We start from the raw sequence: 26,266 nt of genomic DNA on the forward strand, positions 1-26,266 counted from the left end.
TTCCTTCCTCAAATACACACTACTATTATAACTACTAAAGGCAACACAAGAATTTATTTTTTGTTTAAAAAATGAAAGTATTTAAAAAATCTACTATTATAAACAAGCAATTTTATATTTTTCAAGTGATTTCCCCCCAAAGCTTTTTACTTTACGACTATACAATAGTCAGGTTCACATGTAATGAGAAACCATGATATCCCACTATAAGCCTCAGGATTGCATGTTTTCTCTCTCTCTTTTTTTTAATAATGTTTTTATTGGTTTTGGATAGAACAGAATACAAAACATATATAACTTATACAACAGTGAGAAAATAGTTCAGTTATCTATAAGAGTAGTTATACATATAATGCTCCAGGGAAGTAAGTAGTTGTTGTCCTGTATTATTTTTCAGAGATTATCCCTATGTGGATCGGCAGATCTGACCATGTGAGGCTGGAGGCTTGCAAGTCCCATCACTTTGATGAACAAATACAATAAAGCTGTACCATTGTTCATAGAACTTATCTGCTTGTTTCTTGTCTCATTGCTTTTAAACTATGTGTTAGTTTTTCCGTAATCGCTAATTTCCATATTTCCTGATACCATTTATGGATCATGTGTGGATCAAGTGTTTCCCAGGAAGCAGCTATCACCAGTCATGCTGCTATAAGAAGAAAGCTTGTCAGGGCTTTGTGTATGACTTTATTATTGATTTCATCAAAGACAAGTAGTATAGCCAATGATGGGTCAAGGTGAAGGGATTGATTTGACAGTGCCCCCTTTCCACTTCCCCAAGGTTGAGCAAGGACAGATTGAAAGAGAGTCAGGGGTCTTGCCACTTGCTGTTTGATAATTGGCATAGTGATGAAATGGTGAATTTGGTGAAGGTGAAACCAGGATGGTTTAATTTCCTTGAGCTGGGATTTTAGCTGGTCAGGCGTTTTAGGATGTCTACCTATATAAAAGTCCCTAATGCAGTAGAGACCTGCCTTTTCCCAGTCTTTGAACTGCTGGAATTTATTCCTTTTGTAAAACAGGGGATGGTTGACAATAGGGATCAAAGGTGAAATTGGGGGGGGGTTTAAATGTGAGTGCCAGTTTTTCCAAATTGTTAAGTTATTTTTCAAAAATGAGTTAGTTATGGTGTCTAATTTTTTCTTCACTTGGATCACAAATGGGAGACCTCCTGTCAATCCAAGATTCCTGCAGCTGAGGTATTATGTTTTTTAGTTGAGATGCATCATGATAAAGTTGCACGATAAAGTATGCCCAGACCACCTTTCTTGGGGACCTGTAGAGAGTATTTTTAATTAATCTGGCCTTTTTGCCCTGGTGAATAAATTTGTTGATAAATTGTTGCCACATTGCTAGTTTTTTCTTTAGGGATTAGTATTGGAATGGATTGAAATTAAAAGTTTAACTTAGGTAAAACAGACATTTTTATTGCCCAGCCATGATAAGGAGAATTGGGACCACTCTTTTAGCATACATATTTCCCTGATTATGGGGATAAAATTTAATTGCATTAATTTAGACAGGTTTTTCGGGATTTGGAACATAATTTCAGTTTAGAAATTTCTCGTATTTTTTAGGTCAATTCAGAGACATATTAAAGCATAAAAGTTCTGGTTTTTGAAAATTAATCTCAAGACCTGCCACTTTCCTGTAGGTCTGAATTTCTTCCATTAATGCTGGAATTGTTTCCTCTGGGTTAGACAACATCAGAGCTATGTCGTGGGCAAAAAGATTGAGCAAATGGGTCTAGCCATTTACTGTAATGCCTTTTATTAGAGGATTGTGTCTTACGGCATTCACAAGAGGTTCAAGTGCAAAGGCAAGTAAGATAGGTGAAAGAAGGCAACCTTGTTTTGTACCTCTGTTTATGCAAAAGTGTTTGGAATCCATACCATTCACCCTGATACAAGCAGAAGTGCCCTTATATAGCAGTCTCAAAACCTGAAGGAAAACAGGACCAAAATGCATTTGCTCTAATACACTGAATAAAAAGTTCCACTCCAATTTGTCGAAGGCTTTGGTGGCATCTAATGACACAAAGGCCATTTGACTTTTCCGAAGGTTAGTGTGGAAGATCATATTCAATATCCTGTGGACCGAGTCAGATAGCAAGCGAAAGCGAATGAATCCAGCTTGGTCAGGGTGAATGTAATTTGGGGCTAAATTAGCTAAACGATCTGCAAGAATATTAGTGAACAGATTAGCATCTATATTTAAAAGGGATATTGGTCTGTAGGACTCAAATGATTCCTCATCTTTGCCTGGTTTGGGTAGTACAATAATACGTGTAGTTCTCCAAGAACTCGGGATTCCCCCCCCCCGAATATCTGTAAAGAGTTTCTGTAAGAAAGGAGTTAATAAATCTTTGTATTTTTTACTCCACTATAGCCATCTAGACCTGGTGTTTTATTTGGTTTAAGCTTGCTAATTGTGTTTGAGATTTCCAAAGCTGATATTTCCCTGTCTAAATATTCTACATGTTCCTGACTCAACTGATGAGTACCATGTTTTACTGGGTACTCTTTTACTGACTGGGTTTTCGGAGTTATATAGTGTTGAGTAGCAGCTACAAAATTTATCCAGAATTTCCTCTGTGTTGAATTTTTTTGTTGTCAATTGATTTTAATGCTACTATTTTATTTCTGATTTGTTTCTTTCTCAATTTATTTGCCAACAATTTCAAATGTTTGTCCCCAAATTCATAAAAGGATTGGTTGACAAAATGTAGGATTGCTGAGATTTTTGCCACCTCCAAGGAGCTTAGTTCCAATTTTTTCCTGGTCAGCTCACTAAAAACGGTTGGGTCTCCAGTTGATTTGTGATGATGTTCCAAGTCTTTTATTTGACTAAGTAATGTGAACCTGCCAATTCTCTCTCTTTGCTTATTTTGCTCTGCTTGCTTATCATTGTGCCTCGAATCACCACTTTAAGTGTTTCCCAAATAACTATAGGACTGTGAGATTCACTGTCGTTATTTTGAAGAAATTCTTTAATGTCTTGATTAATTTTTTCAGAGACCAAATGAAGAAGATTTGGGGGCAAGTACCATGAATAAGGTCTATGCTGCTGTGGAGTAAAGCTTAGTTTAATAGAAATTGGGGCATGGTCCGAAATGATTATTGAGTCAATTGTGGCTATTTTAAGGGCAGAGAGAAGGTCATCTGTAAATAGGATGTAATTTATCTTCCAATAAGCGTGATGGTGGTTCGAATAGAAGTTGAAACATTTATCTAGGGGGTGCAAAAATCTCCAAGAGTCTACTAGTTTGTGTGAGTTCAACAGGGTTGATAGTCCTGAATCTGTCTTGTGTGCAGTATTGGAACACTCAGACTTCCTGTCTAGGAGCGAGTCTAGTGTTAAGTTTAAGTCACCTCCTAGTATTAACTTACCTTCCTGGAATAATTCTAGTTGGGCAAAAAAGGCTGTCAAGAAGGTTAACTGTGCTGTGTTTGGGGCATATGAGCCCAGCGTATATTTCACCCACTCAATTGTGCCTTTGACTAACACATATCTGCCTTGAGAATCTGTGAGCACTTTATCTACTACACAACCAATCCTATTGGCTAACCATAATGCCACTCCTCTGGCTTTAGAGGAACCTGGGGAAGAGTCCCAGGTTCTCACTCTGGAGGGGAGTACTGGAGTTTTGGATCCTTTTTTTTTTTCATGAGTCTCCTGGAGACACAACGTCTGCATCGTTCTTGTAGAAAAACTTAGCCACGCTTTTCCTTTTGACCACAGTCCCCAGCCCATTAACATTCCAGGACATAATTGATAAATCAGGCATTAGTGTTTAGGGAAAAAGACAGCGAGAGTATAATCCCTTTAAGCATTACCATTTTTACAATTAAATTTCTCTCAGCAAAAGCATTAATACTCATTCACATAACAAACCCTTCCCACCCCCCAACACCCAATAAACATGAAAACTTAATTCCTGTTTCATACCGCTGGAGTCCTCGAAAAGGAGCCCAAAGTTAAAGAGAGAAAATCCCTTCACTTCGGTATAAAACTGAGGTGATGAACTAGTTAGATACCCCTCTCCCTCCACCCGGGCCAGTGCAACATAAATTTAAATAGTAGTAATAATGATAATTTTTAATTCCCCCCCTTATAACCAACCCAAGCATGTGCACTGGCAACAAGCCTAGTGTAATGTGCAATATCTTTAGTGCTATATTTATCCATCACTTTTATAATTAAGAACTATTAATTTTCCCTATGAACCATTTTAAGCAGCGTATAAAGACTGAAAGACATTAGAAAAGTTACAATTTTAGATTAAAGCACCGTCCTCTTTTGCCACCTTTTCTCATCTCCCACCATTTCAAGTTGTCTTCTTCTTCACTTGAGCTGTCAGAAATGGCTTTCATATTTTAATTGGTGTTTGATTTTTAGACGCATAAGAGTCACTAGCTTCTTTGCTAACTTAGTTGAGAACATGCATGGTCCCGTCTGCTCTTAGAAGCAGTTTAAAGGGAAATTCCCACTTGTACTGCAGACCTGCCTTGAGGAACAAGACCGTGTATGGTTTGAAGTCTCTCCTCCTTTAAAGTGCATCTTGGCTCAGTTCTTGGAAGACAGAGACAGGGGAGTCTTTCCATTCTAAAGATTCCAGGGCTCTAATCTTCTGAGTAATCATTTCCTTGAAGGCATATTTGTTGAACCGTATTATAATGTCTCTAGGACGTTCCCTCCCCTTTGGTTTTGGGTATAAAGCTCTGTGAGCTCTTTCAATATCTTCTGTCAATTTCACCTCAGGAAATTGATTGTTCAGCCACATTCAGCCACATTACCAAGTCCTTTAGTAAAGATGCACGTTTCTTCCGCTTGTTTGATGGCCCCTCTCACTCTCAAATTCTGGCGACGGGAGCAATCTTCCAGGTCAGCAGTCTGCCTCTTTATATTATTTTGCTCCAGTGACAAGTCTTTAATGGCCGCCTTGTGCTTCATTCCCTGCTCCTTCACCTCCGCTGTTACTTGCGTGATTTCTTTTACCTGAGTTGCTAATTCTTTAACTTCTTGCTGTAGAGGACATATAGTTTTCTCCCATTCAGAAAACATATCCTCTCTAAATTTTTCCAAACTGTTAGACATAAGATCAACATCTACCTTGCTGCTCTTGGGAGCCTTTGGAGACATGGTGATATCATCTTCTCTCAGGCGTTTCAGGCCTCCTGTTAGTTTCTGGTAAGAGTTTGCTTGGGGTTCCAAATTTTTAGCACACTGTATGCTCTCAATCATCAGAAAGTTGGAGCACCTTTTTGTAAAATTCTGTTGAAAGCTTGGGTGGTTTAAAAGCTTAAGAATTAGTCCTGGGAGTAGCAGAGAGCAGACCTAAGATGCCATCTTTGCTGGGTGACATCACCACCACCTGCATGTTCCCTTCTTTTTTATCCAAACGTTGTGAACTGTGTTTTGTGAACTATGGTATGAGAACAAGACAGATCTGAAACTATGCTTTCAAGGCTCATGCAGCCCCAAACAGAGGGCACCTGCTAATGATTTGCAATCTTGGGCTGCAAATGGCAGGCTCCCTGAAGGCAAAGAGAGGCTCTGCAGGGAATTTCTCCGCAGCCCAGCAATCATGGAGGTTTCCCTCCAGGATCCCCAGTTGCAAATGACAGTTTGGGGGCTAGGTGGTGGTTAGAAGGCTGAATTCAACTTAGGCTAGGAAACTGAGGGGCTTCCTGGTTTCAGCAGAAGTGCTTGGCTTATTTTAGAGTCAAAACCAATGTGAGCCATTGGAGAATGGGGGAAGGATTGCCATCTCTAACAATTCCACTGAATATTAGACAAATACCATGTACTACATAAACTACTTTTTCATAGAATTATAGAATTGAAAAGTCGGAAGGGCCCTATAAGGCCATCAAGTCCAACCCCCGCTCAACGCAGGAATCAAAATTAAATTGTCAAATTAAATATATATTATATTATATATTTATTGTAACAAATATACATACCTGGCTTTTCCCCTTCAACATCAAGAGATTGGTTACTTTGCCAAAGGGTAGACCTAGAGAAATTATTTCTGCTTCAGTGACATCATTTGGAATTTTACGAAGATGAAGGACTCGAGAAGGGGAGCAGGGAGATCTGTCTCCTTTAAATTTCTTGTTGTCATTCCCATTAGCTAAAATATAAAGAAGCAATTCAGATAAAAAGATAACACTGCATATTCTGTATAGTAAGCAATACTATCAAGATTTTTGTTTGTTTATTACCCTTGTGTTTGTTCACTGATCTCTTGTTCCAATGTTATAAAAGGGAAGATCAAAGGAAGTTAAAATTCTGATTTAGATAACTCTATATTGTTTATTCCAGTCACAGGAGTTTTTCGTTTGGCTTGCTAGTTGCTCTAGGAAATCATGGTAGCTGAGTCAATAGCAGCAAGAAGGGCTTTGACAGCTGGGTCTGCTACTGAGCTTCTTTCGCAGAGAGGTTCACAAACATAGTACCCAGCAACTGACTGCTTTGGGACTCAACTCTTAACAGTAACAAAGATTAACATTATACAAAAGCATCAAAAGGTAGAACAGTAAAGATCAAAGGTCCAGGGGAGATTGTGAGAAGATCAGAAGATGAAGGGGATTCAGCATTGCTACAGCCTGTTTTAACAATGGGACTTTTGCTAGTCTATACACTAATAGTATCCTAGTTGATTGGGCAGACAACCAAGGAATCTATTTAGAGCATTGCACAGAGGATATTAACTGTCAGTAATAATCTTCTAGCTTTGCCAAAAATGGGAGGGGTGGTCAACTGATGCCCACTCTAGTTGCCTTAACTAGCCCATTCACAGTAACCATTGATTGACTTCACAGGAAATGGTGACTACATTAGGCTGGGAGAGAATGGATAATCCACTATCTGCTCATCCCCCAAACCAAGCAAAGAATCTGGCAGGCAAATCAGAACAGCAGTGTAACAGCAATAATTGCATTTAGCCTACTCTGTAGAGATGGTTTGGACATGTGCTCATCACCTAGAGAGGGGAAGGCCCAGTAAAATGGGGGGGGGAGCTCCTCATTTTTTTCAAAGCTCCCCTCCCCATGAAAAAATGAAAAATGTTGGAGTATGACACGTAAAAGGGTATAGAAGCTTGTTTCAATCCACGCAAACCTTCAATTTTTAGAAGTCCATGATAAATATGATGACAAATATGAAAAAGCAGAAGAAGTAGAAACTGATAGTGATAGCTCAGAAAATGAGACTGAATAAATTTCATGTAGTATTTACTGAGGATGTTTTCTCTGCACTTTTTCTCAGCCTTTTTTATAGAAATGAATGCTTTATGTCTGATTGACAATGTGGAGGACTGGAGGAGTCAATTTCCAGAATTCATAATTTCTTTTTTTACTGTAATATTGATGGTTTCTCCTGTTTTTATTGTTTTTTGCCTGTGCGGCATAAACTGGCAAAATGACAGAGATGCTAGGTTCCTTATGATTCAGTAGCTTGTAGCTCCATTTGAAACAAAAATTAAAAAATCTTTGAAAAAGTAAATTAAATTTGTAATTATTATCTGAATAAACTGTACTTTTAATATACTAAATGTGATAATTTAATGGCAAACCAAGCTATACATGATACATTTTCTGTTCCTAAAGTAATAAAGTGACTTTTGAACTATGCAAGGTGCTAAAAGGTATTGCATATTTTTCAATCCCCCCCCCAAAAAAAACTGGGGGGGGAAATTCTCCATGGCTTCAAAATTTCCAGAAATTTTACATCTCTACCATCACCACAAACCCAATCTGCCTAAGGAAATAAACCAGGCTTTTTGGGAACTAGCAGATCTCTATGCAAGTCACTTCTTCAGAAGTGGATTGCAGAGGTGTATCTGAAGGAAACAGGTAGGACAAGACTGAATGTCTGTTTTTCCTCTGCTTCAATCTTTCCATTTTTGCAGATTCTCACTTGTTCTAGTTTTGTCCGATCCACAGAAACATCTTTCGTATGGAAGTTGTTTAATTTGTCAGTCATATTGGATGCTTTCCTATGTGTCATTCTTTTCCAATACAGAAAAGCCAGAATAACAATATTCACCAACACCAATTGCAAAATATTATTGTAATGCCCCCGTGTTATTTACAGCTCTACTTGTTCAGATTTGATTTAGAAAGATTGTTCTCAAATATATTTTTCTTCCCATATTTATATCTCTCCAGTTTTGAGAGCATGTTTTAGAATGTCTACAGCAAGCTGAAACCACTAGGTGAAGGGGATGACTGAAGATCTTTTATTGAAGATTGAGATAATTAAAACTTTAGCTTTCACCACAGTTGCAAATGTTTCTCAGAGGGCATTGCTTGTTTTTAAGTGCATCTAATATTTTCATGCTGGCTCTACAGGTAGTTCAAGTTCTTACATAGGCTCCTTTAGACTTAACTAGCTAAAATAATTTGGTGGCATCTATAAATTCTCCATTTCATACCTTTAGTAGATAATAGAAATCTCAGTACATAGGTAATGCGTTCGATCATTATTAGATTAGGACCATGGACTTGAGCTTCTTCCCACTTCTCTTCCTTCTCAGTTTGAAAGTGATTTACAAATTATTTTGTGCCAATTATGCCAGCAAAACTCTGGTGCAGATGTTAACAACATTAACCACAGTTCTCTCAGAAACTGAAAGGGAGGAAGGGAGAATTCTCACATACATAAGAGGGGAGGAGGGAAGAGCATATGAACCTGGGAGGGGCACTCTCAATTTAACCATGGTTAGGAGATTTGGCTGCATTACAACTAATAGTGAATTACAGTATAGAGCAATGGGAACTCAGTAGCCAACCTTATAATTGGAGATATGTTCATCTACTTCCCATGGGTCCTTCCTTAAATATTCCACATAATAGACCCTCAAACGCAACTGCCATAGACAGTTGTCAGGTTGATCAAACTGGGGTGGAAGCAGCAATCCACGGGTCTGCCTCTGCTAACATTAACACACTGCAGAACAGCTTTGCAAATAACTTGATTAGCTCACAAAATTTTAATATTACACAGGAAACCAGGCAAGTGGGTATTTGCAAACCTGCTGCAAAATGTGTTCTTTAATCATACCTGTAGCAGGAGTAGAACTGCTCATGGTAAAAGGCCCGTAAGCGATACTAGATGGAAGAAGCTCATCAGATCCACGCTGGAAAAAACACCATAAAAGTCAAATGTAAAAATACTTGCGTCTCAATTTGATACTAACAAATGTATTTCAGCATCTTTTGATAATAGGCACCAAGATGGGAGGATTTTAGTTGAAGAATAACAAAAATTTATTTTGAAAGCAATTTTACCGTGGATTGAAAACCACTATTTTATCCAATCACAATGCATTATCAAATGCTTTATGTTATTGTGGAAATAAAAAATTAATCCTACTAGTGCCTGAAAACAAACGCCTGACAAACGATACTTCAGTTAGAGGAGCTCTACAGTAAGAATCCTTCTCCACTTATTTACTGGTTACGCAGAAACTAGCTGGTCTTTCTTTTACTCTCTCTCAAGTTCGCCTCCCTATATATGCATCTAGTACGAGCTTCTCTTTTTATTGCCAGTGTCAGATAGGCAATCTACTACTTTGCTCATAGGATCCATTCATCTCTCTACATATTCTTGTTCAGCTCTCATATACCTGTTTAATAGAAAAGTAAAATCAGAAAGCTGCAGTTGGCCATAGGTGGATGCATGCAAACCTATAGTTTATGGTGTCTAAAAGCCAAGATGTGGAACCAAATATATGGGAGTATTAGGAAGCCTGGTAATGGTGGCAGAGCTACTCAGTATAATAATAATAATTTTTATTTACGGTCATAGACCCAACCTAGTACAATACATTTTCCATATTTGCAGTGTATAATACAGGAAAATTTGGAGTAATAAAATTAAAAGATTAAAATATTACATTGGATTTAAAAGAAAGAAAATTACATTTTTGGTCGAATAAGCTAAAACAGCTAGACTCCCGAGCGTTGTAATTGGGCCGTATAAACAAATTTAGCCACATTCAGTGTAATTTGTTTGTTCTGTCCAGATAATAGATAGCGTAACCTATTCTCGGGTGACATTTTTGATGTATTCTCTATAATTCTTGACAGAAATTCGACACGTATAGAATCATATAGAGAACAGTCAAACACTACACGATAAAGTGTTTCAATTTTTCCAGACCTACAAGGACATAATCGTTTTTCAATTGGTATTCCTTGATATCTCCCAAGGAGAAGGGATGAGTGAAGAACATTGAATCTGGCTTTTGTAAAAGCCAGACGTAGTTTTGGAAGTGTGAGAAAATCTAGGTATAAGGCGTAGTGAAGGGGGATTGGGTTTAATTGAAAATATAGTGGCGAACAGATTTTGGTGGCCATAGAGATGTCATTCTGAAAATCGATATCTTTGAGGCGAGTACGGATTAGTAGCTTGGCCGTGGTAAACGGTTGAGTAGAAAGATATGCCATAGATAGCCCTACTGAAGAGAGTTTGCACCCAAAGTTTTTATTCCAGCTTGACACATATGAGTCCCTCCAAATTTGTTTTAAAAGGCCCGGGGGCTGTTCGTATGATATTTTAGTCCAGAAATTTGAGGCTATCAACCAGGCCTGAGAATTTGTGGAGGAAATGCCAGCCTCCAATCTGAGCACTGCCGCCGGAGCACACCTTGGCACACCCAGCAGGCGTCGTAGAAACGTTGTAAGTATTGCTTCAATCGAAGGGCTAAAAGCATGAATCCATATTGGTACGCCAAATAGTAGCTGGGGGATAATTTTAAGTTTGAAGATCTTAATGGCTGCTGGTACATATTTTCCCCCTTTATGGTAAAAGAAATGAAAAAATTTATTGATTGCGATTCGTGCTTTAGCTATCATGGCTTTTATATGTGGGGCCCAGCTTAGTGACGAGTGAAAAATTATGCCTAGGTACTTATATTGAGAGACTAAAGCTATCTTTTGGGCATTTATTGTCCAAGTACCAGTAATTCTCCATGTTGAGAGTATCTTAGTTTTGGAATAATTGATTGATAATTTTGGGTGCAATAGGCCATAAAGGTTCGAATTAAGCGTTTGAGTCCAACCTTGGAAAGAGAGAGAAGAACAGCATTGTCGGCGTATAGGAGAAGAGGACAGGCTTGTTCTCCAATTTTTGGGGGGTGATAATCCTTAGTTAGGCATATTGGGTTGAGGTCATTTAGATAAAGCGTAAACAACAGGGGAGCTAAAACGCACCCCTGTCTTACTCCTTTGGCAATGGGGATCGAATTGGTTAGACTGCCCTCAGAACCACAGCGGACCTGCATTGAGTTCTGACAATGTAGATTATAAATTAGAAGTAAACGTTTATCAATTTGATATTTTTTGAGCTTTCTCCAGAGGTGTTCTCTTGAAATGGAATCAAATGCAGCCCTTAGATCCACAAATGCCGCATAAAGTCCATTTCCCCTACATTTCATGTATTTTTCCGCAAGAAAGCTTAGCAACAAGCTGTGGTCCAGAACAGAACGACCTTCTCTAAACCCAGCCTGTTCATCACCAAGCATATTCTTTTCTTCCATCCAATTATACAATTTTGATTTTAGGAAAGCTGAATAAAGTTTTCCAATTACAGAAAGTAAACTGATTGGACGGTAATTGGATGGGTCCTCTCTGTCACCTTTTTTGTGAATTGGTATCACAATTGCTTTTTGCCAAGCATCAGGAATATGGTCTGTGTTATTAATTTTTGTGAAAATATTCGCTAGCAGCAGAGCCCACCAGTCCGGGAAATTTTTCAGGAGCTCGGGAGGAATATTATCCAGGCCGGGGGCTTTGTTAGGTTTTAAAGATGCTATGAGTTCTATTATTTCCCCCTGAGTAACTGGGGCCCATTGGGGAAGATCAGAAAAATCAGGAAGTGAATTTGGATTGTAATAGTTAGGATGATCATTTGAGTAAAGTTCCAGGAAGAACTGTTCCCATCTTTGATGCGAAATAATGCATGGATTATGAACTGACGATCTCAACAACTTAGAGATAATTTGCCAGAAATTTTTTGGATTTTTTAGCCTGGCCGCTGCTATAAGAGATTTCCAGTCCTCCTCGATAGCTAATCTCTTCTTATTAACCAGAGCCATCTTATATTTGTTTTTTATAACATAGTATTCTGCTGGTGGAGATTTGAGGTTACTATGCCGATATTGTCGGTAGACTTTCCGTAGTTGACCTCTCAGTTCAAAGCACTCATTATCGAACCATTTTGGCTTTGTCCTTGGGTTTGATTTAGGTTTTGTCTTAGTAGTTTTGGGCAATAAAATAGAATTCATGTGTAGTATGAGCCTCTCATATACATTAAACAATATAGATAAATTCCCTTCTTTCATAATCTGTTCGCGGATATTACAAGCCCGGTGGGTATTTAAAAAATTTCCCATCTTTGTATTTAGTAATGGGGTCCAAATTGATCTTTTATGGATTAGGTAGGAAGAATTTAAAATTGGATTGTATTCAGTTTTTAGTCTGGGATTCTCTAAGGAATGCCATATGTAAATAAGGGGTAAGTGGTCACTATTATGCTTATTTCCCACTTTAAACGTGGTAGTTGATTTTAGTAATTGATTCGATATAATCACATAATTGATTACGCTGCATCCACATTTTGAAATGTAAGTGAATTCCCCGCTGCCATCAATGTAAGTGTGGCCATTTAATATCTGAAGGTCATGGTTAGCTACAAACCGCGTGAAGCATACTCAGTACAAACAACCCTAACCACTTGGCATCTCAAGATGAAACAATTTTGATATATAATAAGATGCAGGGCAAAGGCGCATGCTGTAAACCACAGCTGCCTTTTCACAACTCAGGTGTGTTTTCTCTCAAATGATTGCTTTGTTTCATAATGCTTAAACTTCTTCACTTGGCTCTGAGGCATCGAAACTCAAGGATAAAAGCTGACAATGTAGATTGTGTGTCCCCCCCCCTTTTTACAGCTATCAAAATAAAAAGCTTAAAATATGCCCTACTACTGTCTGCATATAAAACAATCATTGATCTTGGGTCCAACATACAACATGAAACCTTGATTGGCCTGGTTTGCACATCATGCTAGGCCAAACCATGGCTTAGCACAAATGCGCAAGTGTGTGGGCTCCCAGAAAAGAAATTGCAACTGCTCTGGTCCTCCCCAGATGTTTTGCTACTCTGCCACATCAAACAAAGTCATAGGTTGGCTTAGTGTAAGGGTTCCCAGATTCCCCCCACGCCCACTTGAGATATATGAAAATTACTGAAGCCTATCAGTTACAAAAATGGCAATGCAAGGGTGGAAACAGTAAAAAAAAAAAGGTGATGGAGGCATTTGTACTAATCAAGTGTTTTCCCATATAGTCAAGCAAAACAATGGCTTAATTCAATGCAGCACAATGGCAAATAACCGGGGAGAAACAAAGCAGCAGTAATCTCTTCTCCCAGAACCTGCACATTTGTGTTAAAAGCCACAATTTGGTTTAGCATAATGTGTTGACCAGGCCAGTATAAGGGAGCTAAAATATGTCCTTTGCTGAAATATTATATATTGTTTTTAACCTTTTAAACATGACTTAAACACTTTTAAACATTAAATTATGAACTTTTACTATGCAATTCATTAGTGAAGGTAATTCTGACAGAAGCTCAGACTTTTTTTTGCAAGATCCCTTCCCCCAACTAGTTCTAGAAGATCAAGTATTCTCCAGCTTTTATTAAGGGGCTGCAGACATGAGGGAAATCAGCTAACACTACCATCCTGTGCAAGCAGAAATGCCTTCTTCTCATAAAATGGGACGTTGTGGTTCCAGCCACAATGTTGCTTAGTATTTACCACAACAAACTCCATTTGTGACTAAGCAAAAATGTGGATTTACTTGAAATACTGGTTGAGTAACAGTCAAGTAATTTCAGCTGTATCATGTTTGGATCTACAGAACTTTTAACAATAGGAAAAATAGCTAATAACTAATGGAGCCTGACAAGCATACAAGACAGCAGGAATCAGTTTTACTGTAACCTTTAATGTGTTTGCTCTTCAAAAAGAAAAAAATATTGTCCAACACTAGTGATAACTTTCTAGTGCATCAATTATGGAGGTAATCAGAACTTTTACAATAGCATTCTCTAACCTGGTGCCCTACAGGTGTCATTGGAGTCAAAACATCCATTTAACAAATTGCTGATTTTCTAACAAAAATATGTAACTTGTCCTTAAGATCAGGACTGGAAAGTGGCCAGGGTAATACCAATTTTTAAAATGATCCAATGGGGATCCTGGAAATTACAGAGTGGCTAGCTTAACATCTCTTCTGGAAAAACTGCTGGAAAGTAGTATTAAAAATAAAATAACCAAACATATAGAAGAATAAGCCTACCTGAAGCAGAACCAGCATGGTTTCTGCAAGGAAAAAGTCCTCTCTCACTAACCTATGTCAGTTCTTTGAGAGTGTCAACCAACATATAGAGGTCCAGTTGACATTGTGTACTTGGACTTCTAAAAAGGTTTGACAAAGTACCTCACCAAAGGTTCATTAGTAAGTCTGGCAGTCATTGGATAAGAGGAGAGATCCTCTTGTTGATTAGGAACTAGTTAAGAAAGAGGAAGCAGAGAGTAGGAATAAATGGACAGTTTTCCCACTGGAGGGATGTAGAAAATGGAGTCCCCCCGAAGATTGATATTGGGACCTGTGCTTCTTAACTTGTTCATAAAGAACCTATAGTTAGGGGTGAGCAGAGAGGTGGCAAGTTTGCTGATGATAGTAAATTACATAACCCAGGCTGTGGTCTGAAGGCACATGAGGCCAGCACCCTGCTGAAGCTAAGCAGAGTCAGGTCTTGTCAGTGCCTGGATGGGAGGCCGCCTGGGAACCATATGTAAGCCGCCTTGGGTTTCTCTCATGAAAAGAAAGGCGGGATATAAATGGATAGCTCAATGAAGATGTCAACCTAGTGCCTGGCAGCTATGCAAAAAACAAATTCCATGCTAGGGATCATTAGGAAAGGAACTGAAAATAAAACTGCCCAAAACAATACATATCTATGTTGCTACTAGATTTGGAAAACTGTGTACAGTTCTGGTCACCTCACCTCAAAAAGGATATTGTAAAGTTGGAAGAGGTTCAGAAAAGGGCAAGCAAAATGATCAGTGGGATGGAGCAACTCCACTTTGAGGAAAGGTTGTAGCATTCGGGGTTTTTTAGTTTAGAGAAAAGGCGCATAAGAGGTGACATGGTAAGTGCATAAAATTATGCATGGTATGGAGAGAGTGAATAGAGAAAAGTTTGTCTTCCTCTCTCATAACGCTAGAACTCATGTACTCCCAATGAAACTGAATGTTGAAAGGTTCAGGATACTTCTATATGCAATACATAATTAAACTATGGAATTCTCTCCCACAAGAGGCAGTGATGGACACCGATTTGGATGGCTTTAAAAGATTAGACAAAATCATGGAGGATAAGGCTATCCATGCCTCAACGCTGATGAGTATGTTCTACCTCTGCTATCAGTGGCAGCATGCTTCTGAAAACTAGTTGCTGGAAACTGCAGGAGGGGAGAGTGCTCCTGTGCTCAAGTCTTGCTTGTGGGCTTCCCATAGGCATCTGGTTGGCCACTATGAGAACAAGATGCTGGATTAGATGGGCCACTGGCCTGATCCAGCAGGCTCTTCTTATATTAATCCAGTTTGGCATGATGCAGATAAAAGCAGCAGATACTTCAAAATTCATCCTTAAAGTCAATGAAATAACAGTACCAGACAGAAAGTAGACAGAGTGGTTATTCTTGTTCATGTGTCAGCATCAATAGAATTATTCACTGCCAAAGATTTGGCAATGAAGTATGTATTAGACTTCAATAAATGAAATGGGCTTCAGGTTAAATTCAGCTTATTTACAGAGCAAAACTGCAGAAAATGACAATTTGATTTTGATTTGTACTATCATATATATTTTATTGCAATCCGAAGTACAGATAGTCAGATATTTACAACACTGAAATGCTAAACACATATATGGTCAGTAAATTTAAGTTACCAAAAATGAATTGGGATTGTATCCAGCGTTTAATGGGAAGACCAGCTCATGCAACCAATCTTTCCCTTCTCCTCATCGCTGCAGCCCTATACCCCCCAAAGAAAAGCCTATCCAGAGGATCAAGGGGACCCACTGAGCATCATGAGCTGTGTCTTAACAGCACTGCAGTGGGAGAGGCAAAGTCTTGCACCACTCTCACAAGGTTCCTAATTTTGAGTGCAGATTTTGCCTCTTCCCCACAGACCCACACACACACCCATAATGTTCAGTAAGTCTCCCTGCTCTTCTCAAGAGGTTTTCAGTGGAACACAGAGGGAGGGGGAGGGAAAGATCAATTGTGCAAACTGCCTTCTGCTGATGTAGTGTAAACAACCGTAATTTTGCACACAAAAAATAGTCCAGAATAAATAAATCAATGGAGCTGCAAATTCAACCCTGAAGAGTTCAAATGTCTCTGTACTGGGATAGATCCAGATTAACCATTAGCAGAATTCTATTCCATGGGACATTCTTATGACAAAAGGTGGGGAATGGTTTTTGTTAATTTCTCTTCCCCTTGCAGACTTCTGAAAAGCTACTCTGGAATGCTGGGGCACCCCCCAGAATAGTGTGGGAGGTGTTGTGGAGAGAAGGGGGATCTGTGAACACTGCCTCTCCTCCTCCTTGCTCCAATGAGAGCCTCTGCTGGATTGGAATGCTTTCTGTGAATGGAAGGAGAACTTTCATATGTGGAAGGGCATGTCTAGATCCAATCAGTGAGATTTACCATAAAGCTATGGTTAAATTAGTTAAATCAAAGTCATACTTGACAGGTCTGTACATTAGTTTTAAATATGAATTAAAAACTAAATGAATATACCATAATTCATTTTACTTTAATGTAAAGCAAATGTAAACCCCCAAAAAAGCACTGGTACGTACTTTCCCCCCTTTATATCACACATTTTTGTCTCATGTGCCTGAAATGATGCCAGAGGGATGATGCCAGAGGGAATACTAGGAATACTAGGAATCCTGCAAGTTTTTTTCCTTTTCTTTTGAATATTTTTACTCAAGTTTACAAATAAATACAACCCAAGCCCACAATACATTCCACCTCCCCTGAACAGAAAACCACCCCTCCCACCCAGCAATAGACCTTATACTTTTTCACAAGCAAAACATTAGTTTTTCTAAAAACCCAAGCTTATATCAAGATAACCATAGAGATTTGCAAGGAGTTGGGAACTGACCAGTTCTTTCATCCGTTGCAGAGTAGAATATAAATGGCCACCAGTCCTCCTCAAATGCCTCTTTTTTCTCCTTTCTCCTAGCTAGTTTCAGTTTGATAGTCATTTTTTCCAGCAAAGTGGTTTCCCATACTTTCTGGCACCATTTGTTTAGTGTGAGACCATCTAAAATTTTCCAGAAATGTGCTATTACTGACCTGGCAGCAACCAACAGAAATTCAATTTATTTTTTGTAATGTAAGTCCTAGTTTTCATTTGTAAAGATATTCAATAAGCCAATTCTGCAGTGAGATTTATCTGCTGTCCTGTTATTTTTTGAATTTCCTCCTGTGTTAGGGACCAAAACTTTACTACTTTGTCACATTCCCACCATATGTGCATGAATGAATCCCTTTTCCCACACTCACACCAATAAATAGGGGAGCCAGATTTGGCAATATGTACCAAAATTTGGGGTCAGGTACCACTTCTGAATGATCTTCAATTGTTTCCATTAAAAACAAGGCCACCAACTTAAATGGGAATTTTGTCTACATGGACTGGTCTCATTTTCAATCTGACAGCCCAATTCAGTTTGCCATAGCGCTTTAAGAATCTGATTACTGCCCACATCCTTGTCTAGTAGAAACTTATATAGGGTGGAGACCAGACCCTTCTCAGCACTGCCAGCATTTAATATGACCCTTTCTCCCTATGTTAAGATCCTGCAAGTTTCATTACATTTGATGGAAATAATCAGTTATAAGGAGAATACATGCAGGGTCTTCCACCGAAAGTAGAAGGCATCTCTGTCTTCAGTCTGTGAGGGTACAGGGGCCAAATGCCAGCTAATGTCACTCTGCTAATAATCAGGGATAATGGGAGTGATAGTCCCCTTAATGACAAGGTCTGCCTTGTTTTCTTCAATGAGGAGTCTCCCCTGTGTCTATGATAGCAAATTCTCCCCATTAGTATGCTCAGTGCTCTGTGAGTCTCCAGTATGGTGGACAGAAAATAACAGTTTCAACATCCTTAATTCCTCCATAATTCCTGTGCTTCTCATCTGTGGGGCAAAATCAAAATGTCAAAGCATGTCTGTTTGCTCTGACTTTGTATAGGGCCAAATGCTAACCAAACATTTGCCTCACAAATCCTCTTAGAATACACTCATTGTTGTCTCTATTGGGGTGTTCAGAAAATCTCCCTGTTATAACATTTAAACTATCTACCTCCTTGGGTCTCTGTATCTATGAGGCATGGGGTAAAATGGCAGCGCCTGTTTTCAATCTTGATTTGCTTGTTTGCTCCTCCTTGGCTGCTTGCTCATTTCTCCTTTGCTCCACTAACATGCTTTGCCATTGTGCTAACTAATGTAACTACCTCACAGGTCTGCTCCAACTGTTTGCACCTTGCCACTCATCTGGTCAGTCACTTCTCTGCAATGCTACTTTGTTAAATTTTATAGCACTAGTAGTTATGATGGGCCTGCAGATTTCCTCTATTCCTTTCTCCAATCTGTCTTAAAATCCAGCAGGTCTGATGTCTAGTAGAATACCTGCAGTAGTTTCATGCTACTTGGATAAGACTGGCCAGGTCTTCCACTACATATAACGGGAAACCTATAGAATGTTTCCTTTTTAATTGTCTCTAAAACAGGACACTTTGCCCAACCTGCCTGGCACTTGCCAGGCAAGATGTTTTGAAATGTTTGCACATTTCATGTACTTTGGCCGGACACACCAAAGTTATAGGCAACAGAAAGAGAGTGGGTCTTGCAATAGAAATTAAACTAGTCTCCCATATAAACTAAACAAATGAGGTTTTAAAAACTTTTTTTTATTGCAAACTGCTAAAAGCTGACCAAATCCTATTTATTTTTGCAGAAATATGAGACTCTAAAAATTTCCAGCCTGAGCCCACTTGGAAGTGTTGCAAGATCTGTTTGGGCTGGTCTTAAGGGTTAATGAAGAAAAGGGTATCCTGTTTTGCTGGGGGCAGGGAGTGCTTCCAAGACAGTCGTGTGAATTGTGCGAAAAAGTCCTAAAAATAAATGGGGTGGGTTTTAAAAAAAATTCTTCTCAATGCTGTCATAAAGCAAATTCCTCTGGTCTCAGGCACAGGAGGCAAATTCTAATTTCACCATAATTAAGTAAAGTTTATTTATGCTTTAATCACAACCTAGTAGTTAAGTACCAGTTAGCAACATTTTAAATTTAAATAATCTAATTTAATACCAGATGGTAACACCACATTAACAGATGTTAAAAATGTATGTCATTTTTTTTAAAAGGTACCATAGACATGTAGTTTGTGGTTGTAGCTTACTCCTCCTCTATGCTGTGATTCAGACTCACATTAACGGCTACAAATGGTCAGTGATGTTGCAATACATCTGGAAAGATATAGCAGCAACTTCAAATATCTCAGATGTTTCAACATACAGGTTTTACTATATAATTCCAAAGATGATCCCCACATTTTGGCATATTTTATCTGAACAGCTGACATTCAAGTCAGGCCAGACAAGAGTACCCTGGGACACACAAGTACAACTATTTAGGCAGAAATGAGCAAAACAATTAATAATTTGAGCCTCTGGTTCTATCAAGTTCTTTTAAGAAATTTGGATATACAGTTGGTATTTTATATTCAAATAGTGTACAGGAAATCAGAAACAATGATTACGTACTCACTTTTACATTACAAATTTCTATTAAAAATTACTATTCAAGTTGTACAAATATCACTTACATTCTTAAAAACATTTTAAATACATGTAAAATAAGTATCATCACTCTTCATGTTTTCTAAGAGAACTTGTCTCTGAGACAAGGCAGAATCAGAGAATGCCTGAGGGTTCTGTGTCTATAAAAACCTGCGTATTTTGGGCAAAAAGCTGCATAATGCTTTTTTTATCTAGCTACCTACTTTAAAAAACATTTTGATCGATAAGCAGACTTACAGGCAAGCTATATTTTATATACATTTTGTTATACTGTAAATTGCTTTGGGATGCCTCATGGGAAGCAATTCATAAATTAAGTGAAAATAATGATCATAATAGGTGCTGAAAGAGAAGCACCTACTGTGTTTGTCTGGTAGTCTTCCCTATTCTGCTGGGAGATGTTCTACTTGCCTGCCACTTTCACAGAATGTCCATTTTAGCATTTTGATATTAGTACAAGCCTCATGAAGATTTGTACAGATGCAATTAGGAAACCTCCCTCCCTTTCCAAAAGTGCCAGATGGTAGAGGGATTTGCTTAGTACCTTTTACACCAAATGAAATGGGCAAATGTTGTGGGAAGCAACACCGCAATTTGGGTGGATTAAACATGACTATCTTCACAGATTTTTGTAGTATTTTATGCGCAGCTGGGAACTCTTTAGAATGAAGTAACCTGACACATGCAAACAACTTCTGGTGTCACTTACATAGATCCCAAGATTTCCATTTTCCAGTATAAATGAAGTCCGTGTGGCACAGTAGCCAGAGGATTAGGTTTCAGCTCAAAAAGTCCTGTTCAGCTTTGAAGCCTTGGGCAAGTCACTCTCAGCCTAACCCACTCACACGGTAGTTGTGAAGTTACACTGTTGCTTTGAGCTCCTTGCAGGAAGGGCAGAATACAGATGTAAATATAGATTCATGAAGAAGAGAAGCCACTTAGGCTTTAAAATGGAAAGATAGCCCAAGAAGGTAAAAAAGTCTGACACAGAAAAAAGTTGAAGCAAAGTATTGTGGGCAGGTTAGCCTTATAAAAACACTACTTTTTCATGATACCAAATTACTTAAATGAGATATCAACAAGCTTCAACAACAAAACCATCCAATTCCATTACAAGTTCAACAAGTTGATCAGCAATCTCCCTAGAAACAGGGCTGTAAAATTAACAGAGAGCAGCTGTTTCAGTCTTGCTTTCTCACTGGCAGAGTTAGCATGCAGCTAGTTCCATTATCTCATTTATCAATTATTGAAGCTCCCTGCTAGATCAGTAACAAGATACTGGGGGCCTAACAAAAGGCACACAAGACTGTAATTAAAGAACCAGTGGAAAGGATGTCTATAATTGAAGGAATGGATTCAGCATCTATATAACTACAATGAATAATAAAATCAAGATACCTAAAACTCAAGAGATTCTTCATTCACAAAGAGCTTGGAATATTCTTATACTTCTCTTTTAATCAAGTTGAAGAGAAGAGAAGGAGAATATGCTTTCAGAAATCTGTGGTGTATTTGACTGAGAAAGGTTTTACATAATGCACTAAAAATAACCACTTATAAGTACAGATTTGAAAACATTGCAAATATATTTTCAGGGGTAGCAACATGTGTGACCCCAGTGCTTTTGTTTCCCCAACCAGGAAAATGCTAACAATGTGCTATAGCAGCTCTGAGTCCAGCCTCTCCCCTTTCACTACTAGTGTGAAGGCCAACTGTCCAAGTACCAGAAACTGTAGCAAATATTGCTTTTAATACTTTTAATACTTTGCTGCTTTTAATACAGTAACTATGTGGTTAATGGCTACACAAACCCAGTGTTTGTGTGAGTCACTTGTCTATTTCTTTGTACATTTCTTTCATCCTTATTAAACAAGCATCCTTAATAAGGCTGTCAACTGATTTAAAAAACCTACCTTTCAACTAATTAACTATAATTGACTGCAGAGCAACTGAAGTCAAGGGTAGATGGCGGGGGGGGGCTGGCAGAGGAGGAGCCAGCAGGAAGCTCTGCAGCATCCACCTGCTGCTCAGGAGCCACTGGTTCAGGTGAATGAAGGCTCTGTTGGGAGCTGTGCGCGGGAGCCGAAAGGGAAGAACCGGCTCCCAGAAACAGATCTATCGGGGAGCCAGTACTCCCCATAGACCACCATTGGAATAATTTTACTGCACTGGCCTTTTTGCCAGTAGAACTTTGAGCTGGATCGGGACCAAGGGGACTTGGATGCTGCATACGTCCTGTGGCTATGCCCCCGCTACGCACCATTTTCAGGGCTACTGCTGGCTTCTGCCAGCTCTCAGTCCACTGGGCTGTCTGTCCCTGGTGGTCTCCCAGTGCTGGCGCAGCTCAGCCAGCACAGGGGCCTTCTGCTGGCAAATCTGGGAGCCTGCCAACTCAGCCAGGGGTCTGCCACATCCAACTCCCCTCAGCCTGGCATAAACTCAAGTTGGATTGCTCACAAAGAGTGGTAATTTTTGTTAGAAACAAATACAATCTTTAAGTGTTTTTTAAGCAGCAAAACCAAACAGCCACCAAAATTGAACAGTGCATGTAAACAACAGCTCCACCAATAAAAATATGCCCTCTCCAACTAGTCAGCTAAAACCAAGGCTGTGGAGTCGCAGTTGTGGAGTCAGAGTCAGAAGCGATTTTGAGTGGAGTCGGAGTTGGTAGAAGACTCCGGCTTCAAAATAAAATTAATATTTTAATATTAATATTAATTCATTAATATTAATACATTAATATACATTTGCCATTTATGAAGGAGTCGGAGTCAGACAGTAGAAAAATAGAGGAGTCGGAGTTGAAGATTTGACATACCGACTCCACAGCCCTGGCTAAAACTGTAGTTTATTAATTCTAACAATATTTAGTTATCCAAAGCACTAAAGATTTTTGCCCATAAACTTAAACAAAACCATAAAGTGCCAACATAAAAACATTTTAAATTTAAATCTCATGGATACCCCACCTCCCATAACAGAAATTCTACTAAATAAGGTATGCTACAAGAGCAACTGCTTCTTTCACATGTATACTGTATATGAACACACTACTTGCACAATTGTGTCCAAACGTTGATTTATAACTATCAAAAAGAATAAAGTTAAAAACATTCAGAAGTTAAACTATTGTCTCCTGACAAGTGTTATCAGTTAAGTTAGTTGTATTTGGCAACTAGTGTGATCCCCCCAGACACTGAAATTACAATACTATTTTGAAATGAAGAATGACTGCTTAATGTCACACAGCAGAAAGAGTACATATGATAATTAAGGAAATAATGCTGGAGAAATAAATGAAAAGAAATTAGAGGGTATATTTTCTCCATTTTAAAGTGGTTTCTGAGAGAGTAAGACATCAGATCACACCTGAGAGCAAGTATTAACATACACAAGAAAAATCCTTGTGGACAATTGGCTGATATTATGACAAGCAACTCTATTGTTTATTCGTAGCAATCAAGGGAAGATTTTCAGGGATGGAATTGGGTATCATGGATGTCTTGAACAAGTTTAAGAGGTCAGTACATACAGGACAACAACATATTTTTATGACATTCAGGAGTACACAGACCAAAACCTTATCTGTGCAAGCGAGGTAGCTAGAAAACATGTTGCTTGTACCAAGGAATGAAGATGTCCAACTAAATGTGCTTCTCACTTACTTGAGACTACAGGATGTTCTTAAGGCAGCACAGCAATTACTTAGGATTCTATTGACTTAAAGAAATCACTCTAGATCAGATGTTTTCAAACTGTACTAGGATGCCTTAGGGATCCTTGGAAATGGACTACCTTCAAGTCGATCCCAACTTATGGCTACCCTATGAATAGGTTTTCATGGTAAGCGGTATTCAGAGGGGGTTTACCATTGCCTCCCTCTGAGGCTAGTCCTCCCCGGCTAGCTAGGGCCTGCTCAGCTTGCCACAGCTGCACAAGCCAGCCCCTTCCTTGTCCGCAACTGTCAGCTGGGGGCAACTGGGCTCCTTGGGACTATGCAGTTTGCCCACAGTTTCACAGGTGGCAGGGGACATAAACCATGAGCCACTCACTGTGGGTGTGATCTTTAGCTGGCCCTTGACGCCCAGGAGACTCGAGCTGGTATTTGAACTCACAGACTCTGGACTCCCAGCCAGGCTCTCCTCCCCACTGTGCTATACCAGCTTAGAAGCTCATGACAGTTTGCTAACAGATTAATAATACGACACGTGGACTAGATTTCTGGAAAGAATTTGTCCACTATCTACCCCAGGCCTGTGGAACCTTTTTTGGCTCCACGGGCCAGATCTTTATCAGGATCAGCCTCGTGGGCCATATTTGGCAGGTAGACAAGGCCGCTCATCTATCATTCACATGACACCACAATGACATCAGATGAAAGGTGCTCTGAAGTTCTGAAATTTGGATTTCAAACATCTTGCAAGGTCCAGGTTTGCATGAATTCCCTGCTAAAACGATAGGGAAAACATCCCTTTTAGCAGAAGATTCTGATCCACACACCTTCCTGATTCAGGGAGGGGCATGCATCAGAATCTCCACTGAAAAGGCAGTTGCTCCTTCCCTTGCCCCCTTCCTGATTGCATGTTTAATCAGGGTTTCAAAACTCTGATTAAAGAAGTGATCGGTGGGGGGGGGAGAGGAAAGAGGAATGGCAGATGTGCAGAAACACTCCCCCTCTGACTGAGAATAGGGGGCTATGATACTGTGAGTGCTATTTGTCAAGAGCCCACCATGGACAGAAGACTCCTAAAAAGCAGCATCCTTCAGCATCAAATTTACTGATTGATTTTCAAACTGTAACTGACTGTGATCAACTGAAATTGATTAAAAATTAAGTTGCTGCATGCAGACTCCCTTCTCCCCCGGCAGACGGAGAGCAGCACTTTTAGGCAGCCACCCCCATCCGCTATTGAAAGTGCTTTTGCAAAGAGCATTCAGGCAGCCCCTAGCACCCCACTTTTGTTTGAACCTCCAGCAACTGCTTGAACTGAACAGATTTAACCCCCACTTATCAACTGAAGAGTAGGAATGAAATTCTGCTATGTTGGCTGTGCAAGCCTGTTCTCCAAAAGTAAACTGACCCCAGATGGATTGAGCAGAGGTAATAAAATCCAAAATTAAAGTGTACAATTTATCCATAAGCAATCCAATGATCTCAAATGTTGTCGGAGCTTTTCAACATCAACAGGTGATAGTGTTACTTCTTAACACATACAAGTAAAACTAATTAAAATATCAGGCTGCATAAAATGTGTTTATTGTGCATTTGACACTGAACCTAAATATGGAAATTCTGGTTAGTAAGGAAGTTTTAACTGATAGCTTTGTAAAAGGTTATACATATTACATATATGCTAGCAGCTTAATTCCTATCATTCTGAAGTCCTATTTAGGCATTCTAGTTCTGTGTTCCATCAACATACTTTTCTGGGGGGGAGAACAAGGACAGGCAGGCTAGTTCTGCCCACTTGTTACCCTCTGCAAGTTGAAAGGATAACTTCTGCTGTGGAGAGCCTTCCCCTACTTGTGTAGGCTTCCCATGCAATTTAGGGTGCTGAAAAACTGGGTTTCTCCATTACATGGGGAGCCTATACAAATAGAGGGTGACATGGACAGCAACAGGGGACAGTGCTAGCATGCTTTTCCTTTCCTCTTCCCACAAAAGGACTCTTTAAGCTGCAATGTGGACTGCCCCACAGCTTACAAGGTGACAAGATGGGAGGGAGGACAAGGTGGAGGAAGGACAAGATATAAATTTAATACATAAATATATAACATGCTTTATCTGAACCAGCTCTTTGCTCTCTCTTAATCCATGATACGTTTAGACCCAAACAAGTTTGTAAATATCGAATTAAACAGGCCAGTCCCCAAATTTCAAATGGCTACAAGAACACCAGATTATAAGGACCAACCTCCTGCAGTTACTACTAGATACCTATATTGTGATGCTCTATGCAATTGGGTAGTGATGATGGCAGAATCTAGGAAACTTATTAACTGAGCTGCTCTGAAGCCACAGGATTTTCACACATGTTCAAACTATTCCAGGAGAGTGTCAGCAAAACAAGTTCTCACTTATCCCCTCCACTTCTATAGACCTCACAAAATGCTACATATGCTGTACCCTGAATATAGCACAGCATATAGTGGGAAGAAAAGACCACACGCTTCTCAAACATTGAAGGGTTAGGAATTACTCAAGAATGAACCTGGAGAGCATGGCCCCTTAACCCGTCACAACATTTATCTTTGGTAAATCTCTTCAGCTACCATTCTGAAGAGGACTAAATGAGACTG

The 26,266-nt window shown here is 39.2% G+C and overlaps 1 protein-coding gene across 7 annotated transcripts in view; it reads right to left on the minus strand.

Moving 5' to 3' along the window:
- Positions 1-26,266, minus strand: part of PTBP3 (polypyrimidine tract binding protein 3) — a 61,049-nt gene that overhangs the window by 21,376 nt on the left and 13,407 nt on the right. For 5 of the 7 annotated variants that reach the window (XM_061632343.1, XM_061632325.1, XM_061632354.1 and 2 more), the window contains 2 exons: positions 9,070-9,145; positions 5,967-6,136 (listed from right to left, as the gene is read on the minus strand). In XM_061632343.1, coding sequence (XP_061488327.1) covers positions 5,967-6,136; positions 9,070-9,094 — 195 coding nt within the window. In that variant the 5' untranslated portion in view covers positions 9,095-9,145. The remainder of the gene's footprint in view (positions 1-5,966; positions 6,137-9,069; positions 9,146-26,266) is intronic. The other 2 variants (XM_061632364.1, XM_061632379.1) reach the window with 1 other exon arrangement.

This window comes from Rhineura floridana, chromosome 1 (genome assembly GCF_030035675.1).
Source record: "Rhineura floridana isolate rRhiFlo1 chromosome 1, rRhiFlo1.hap2, whole genome shotgun sequence".
Lineage (NCBI taxonomy): Eukaryota > Metazoa > Chordata > Lepidosauria > Squamata > Rhineuridae > Rhineura > Rhineura floridana.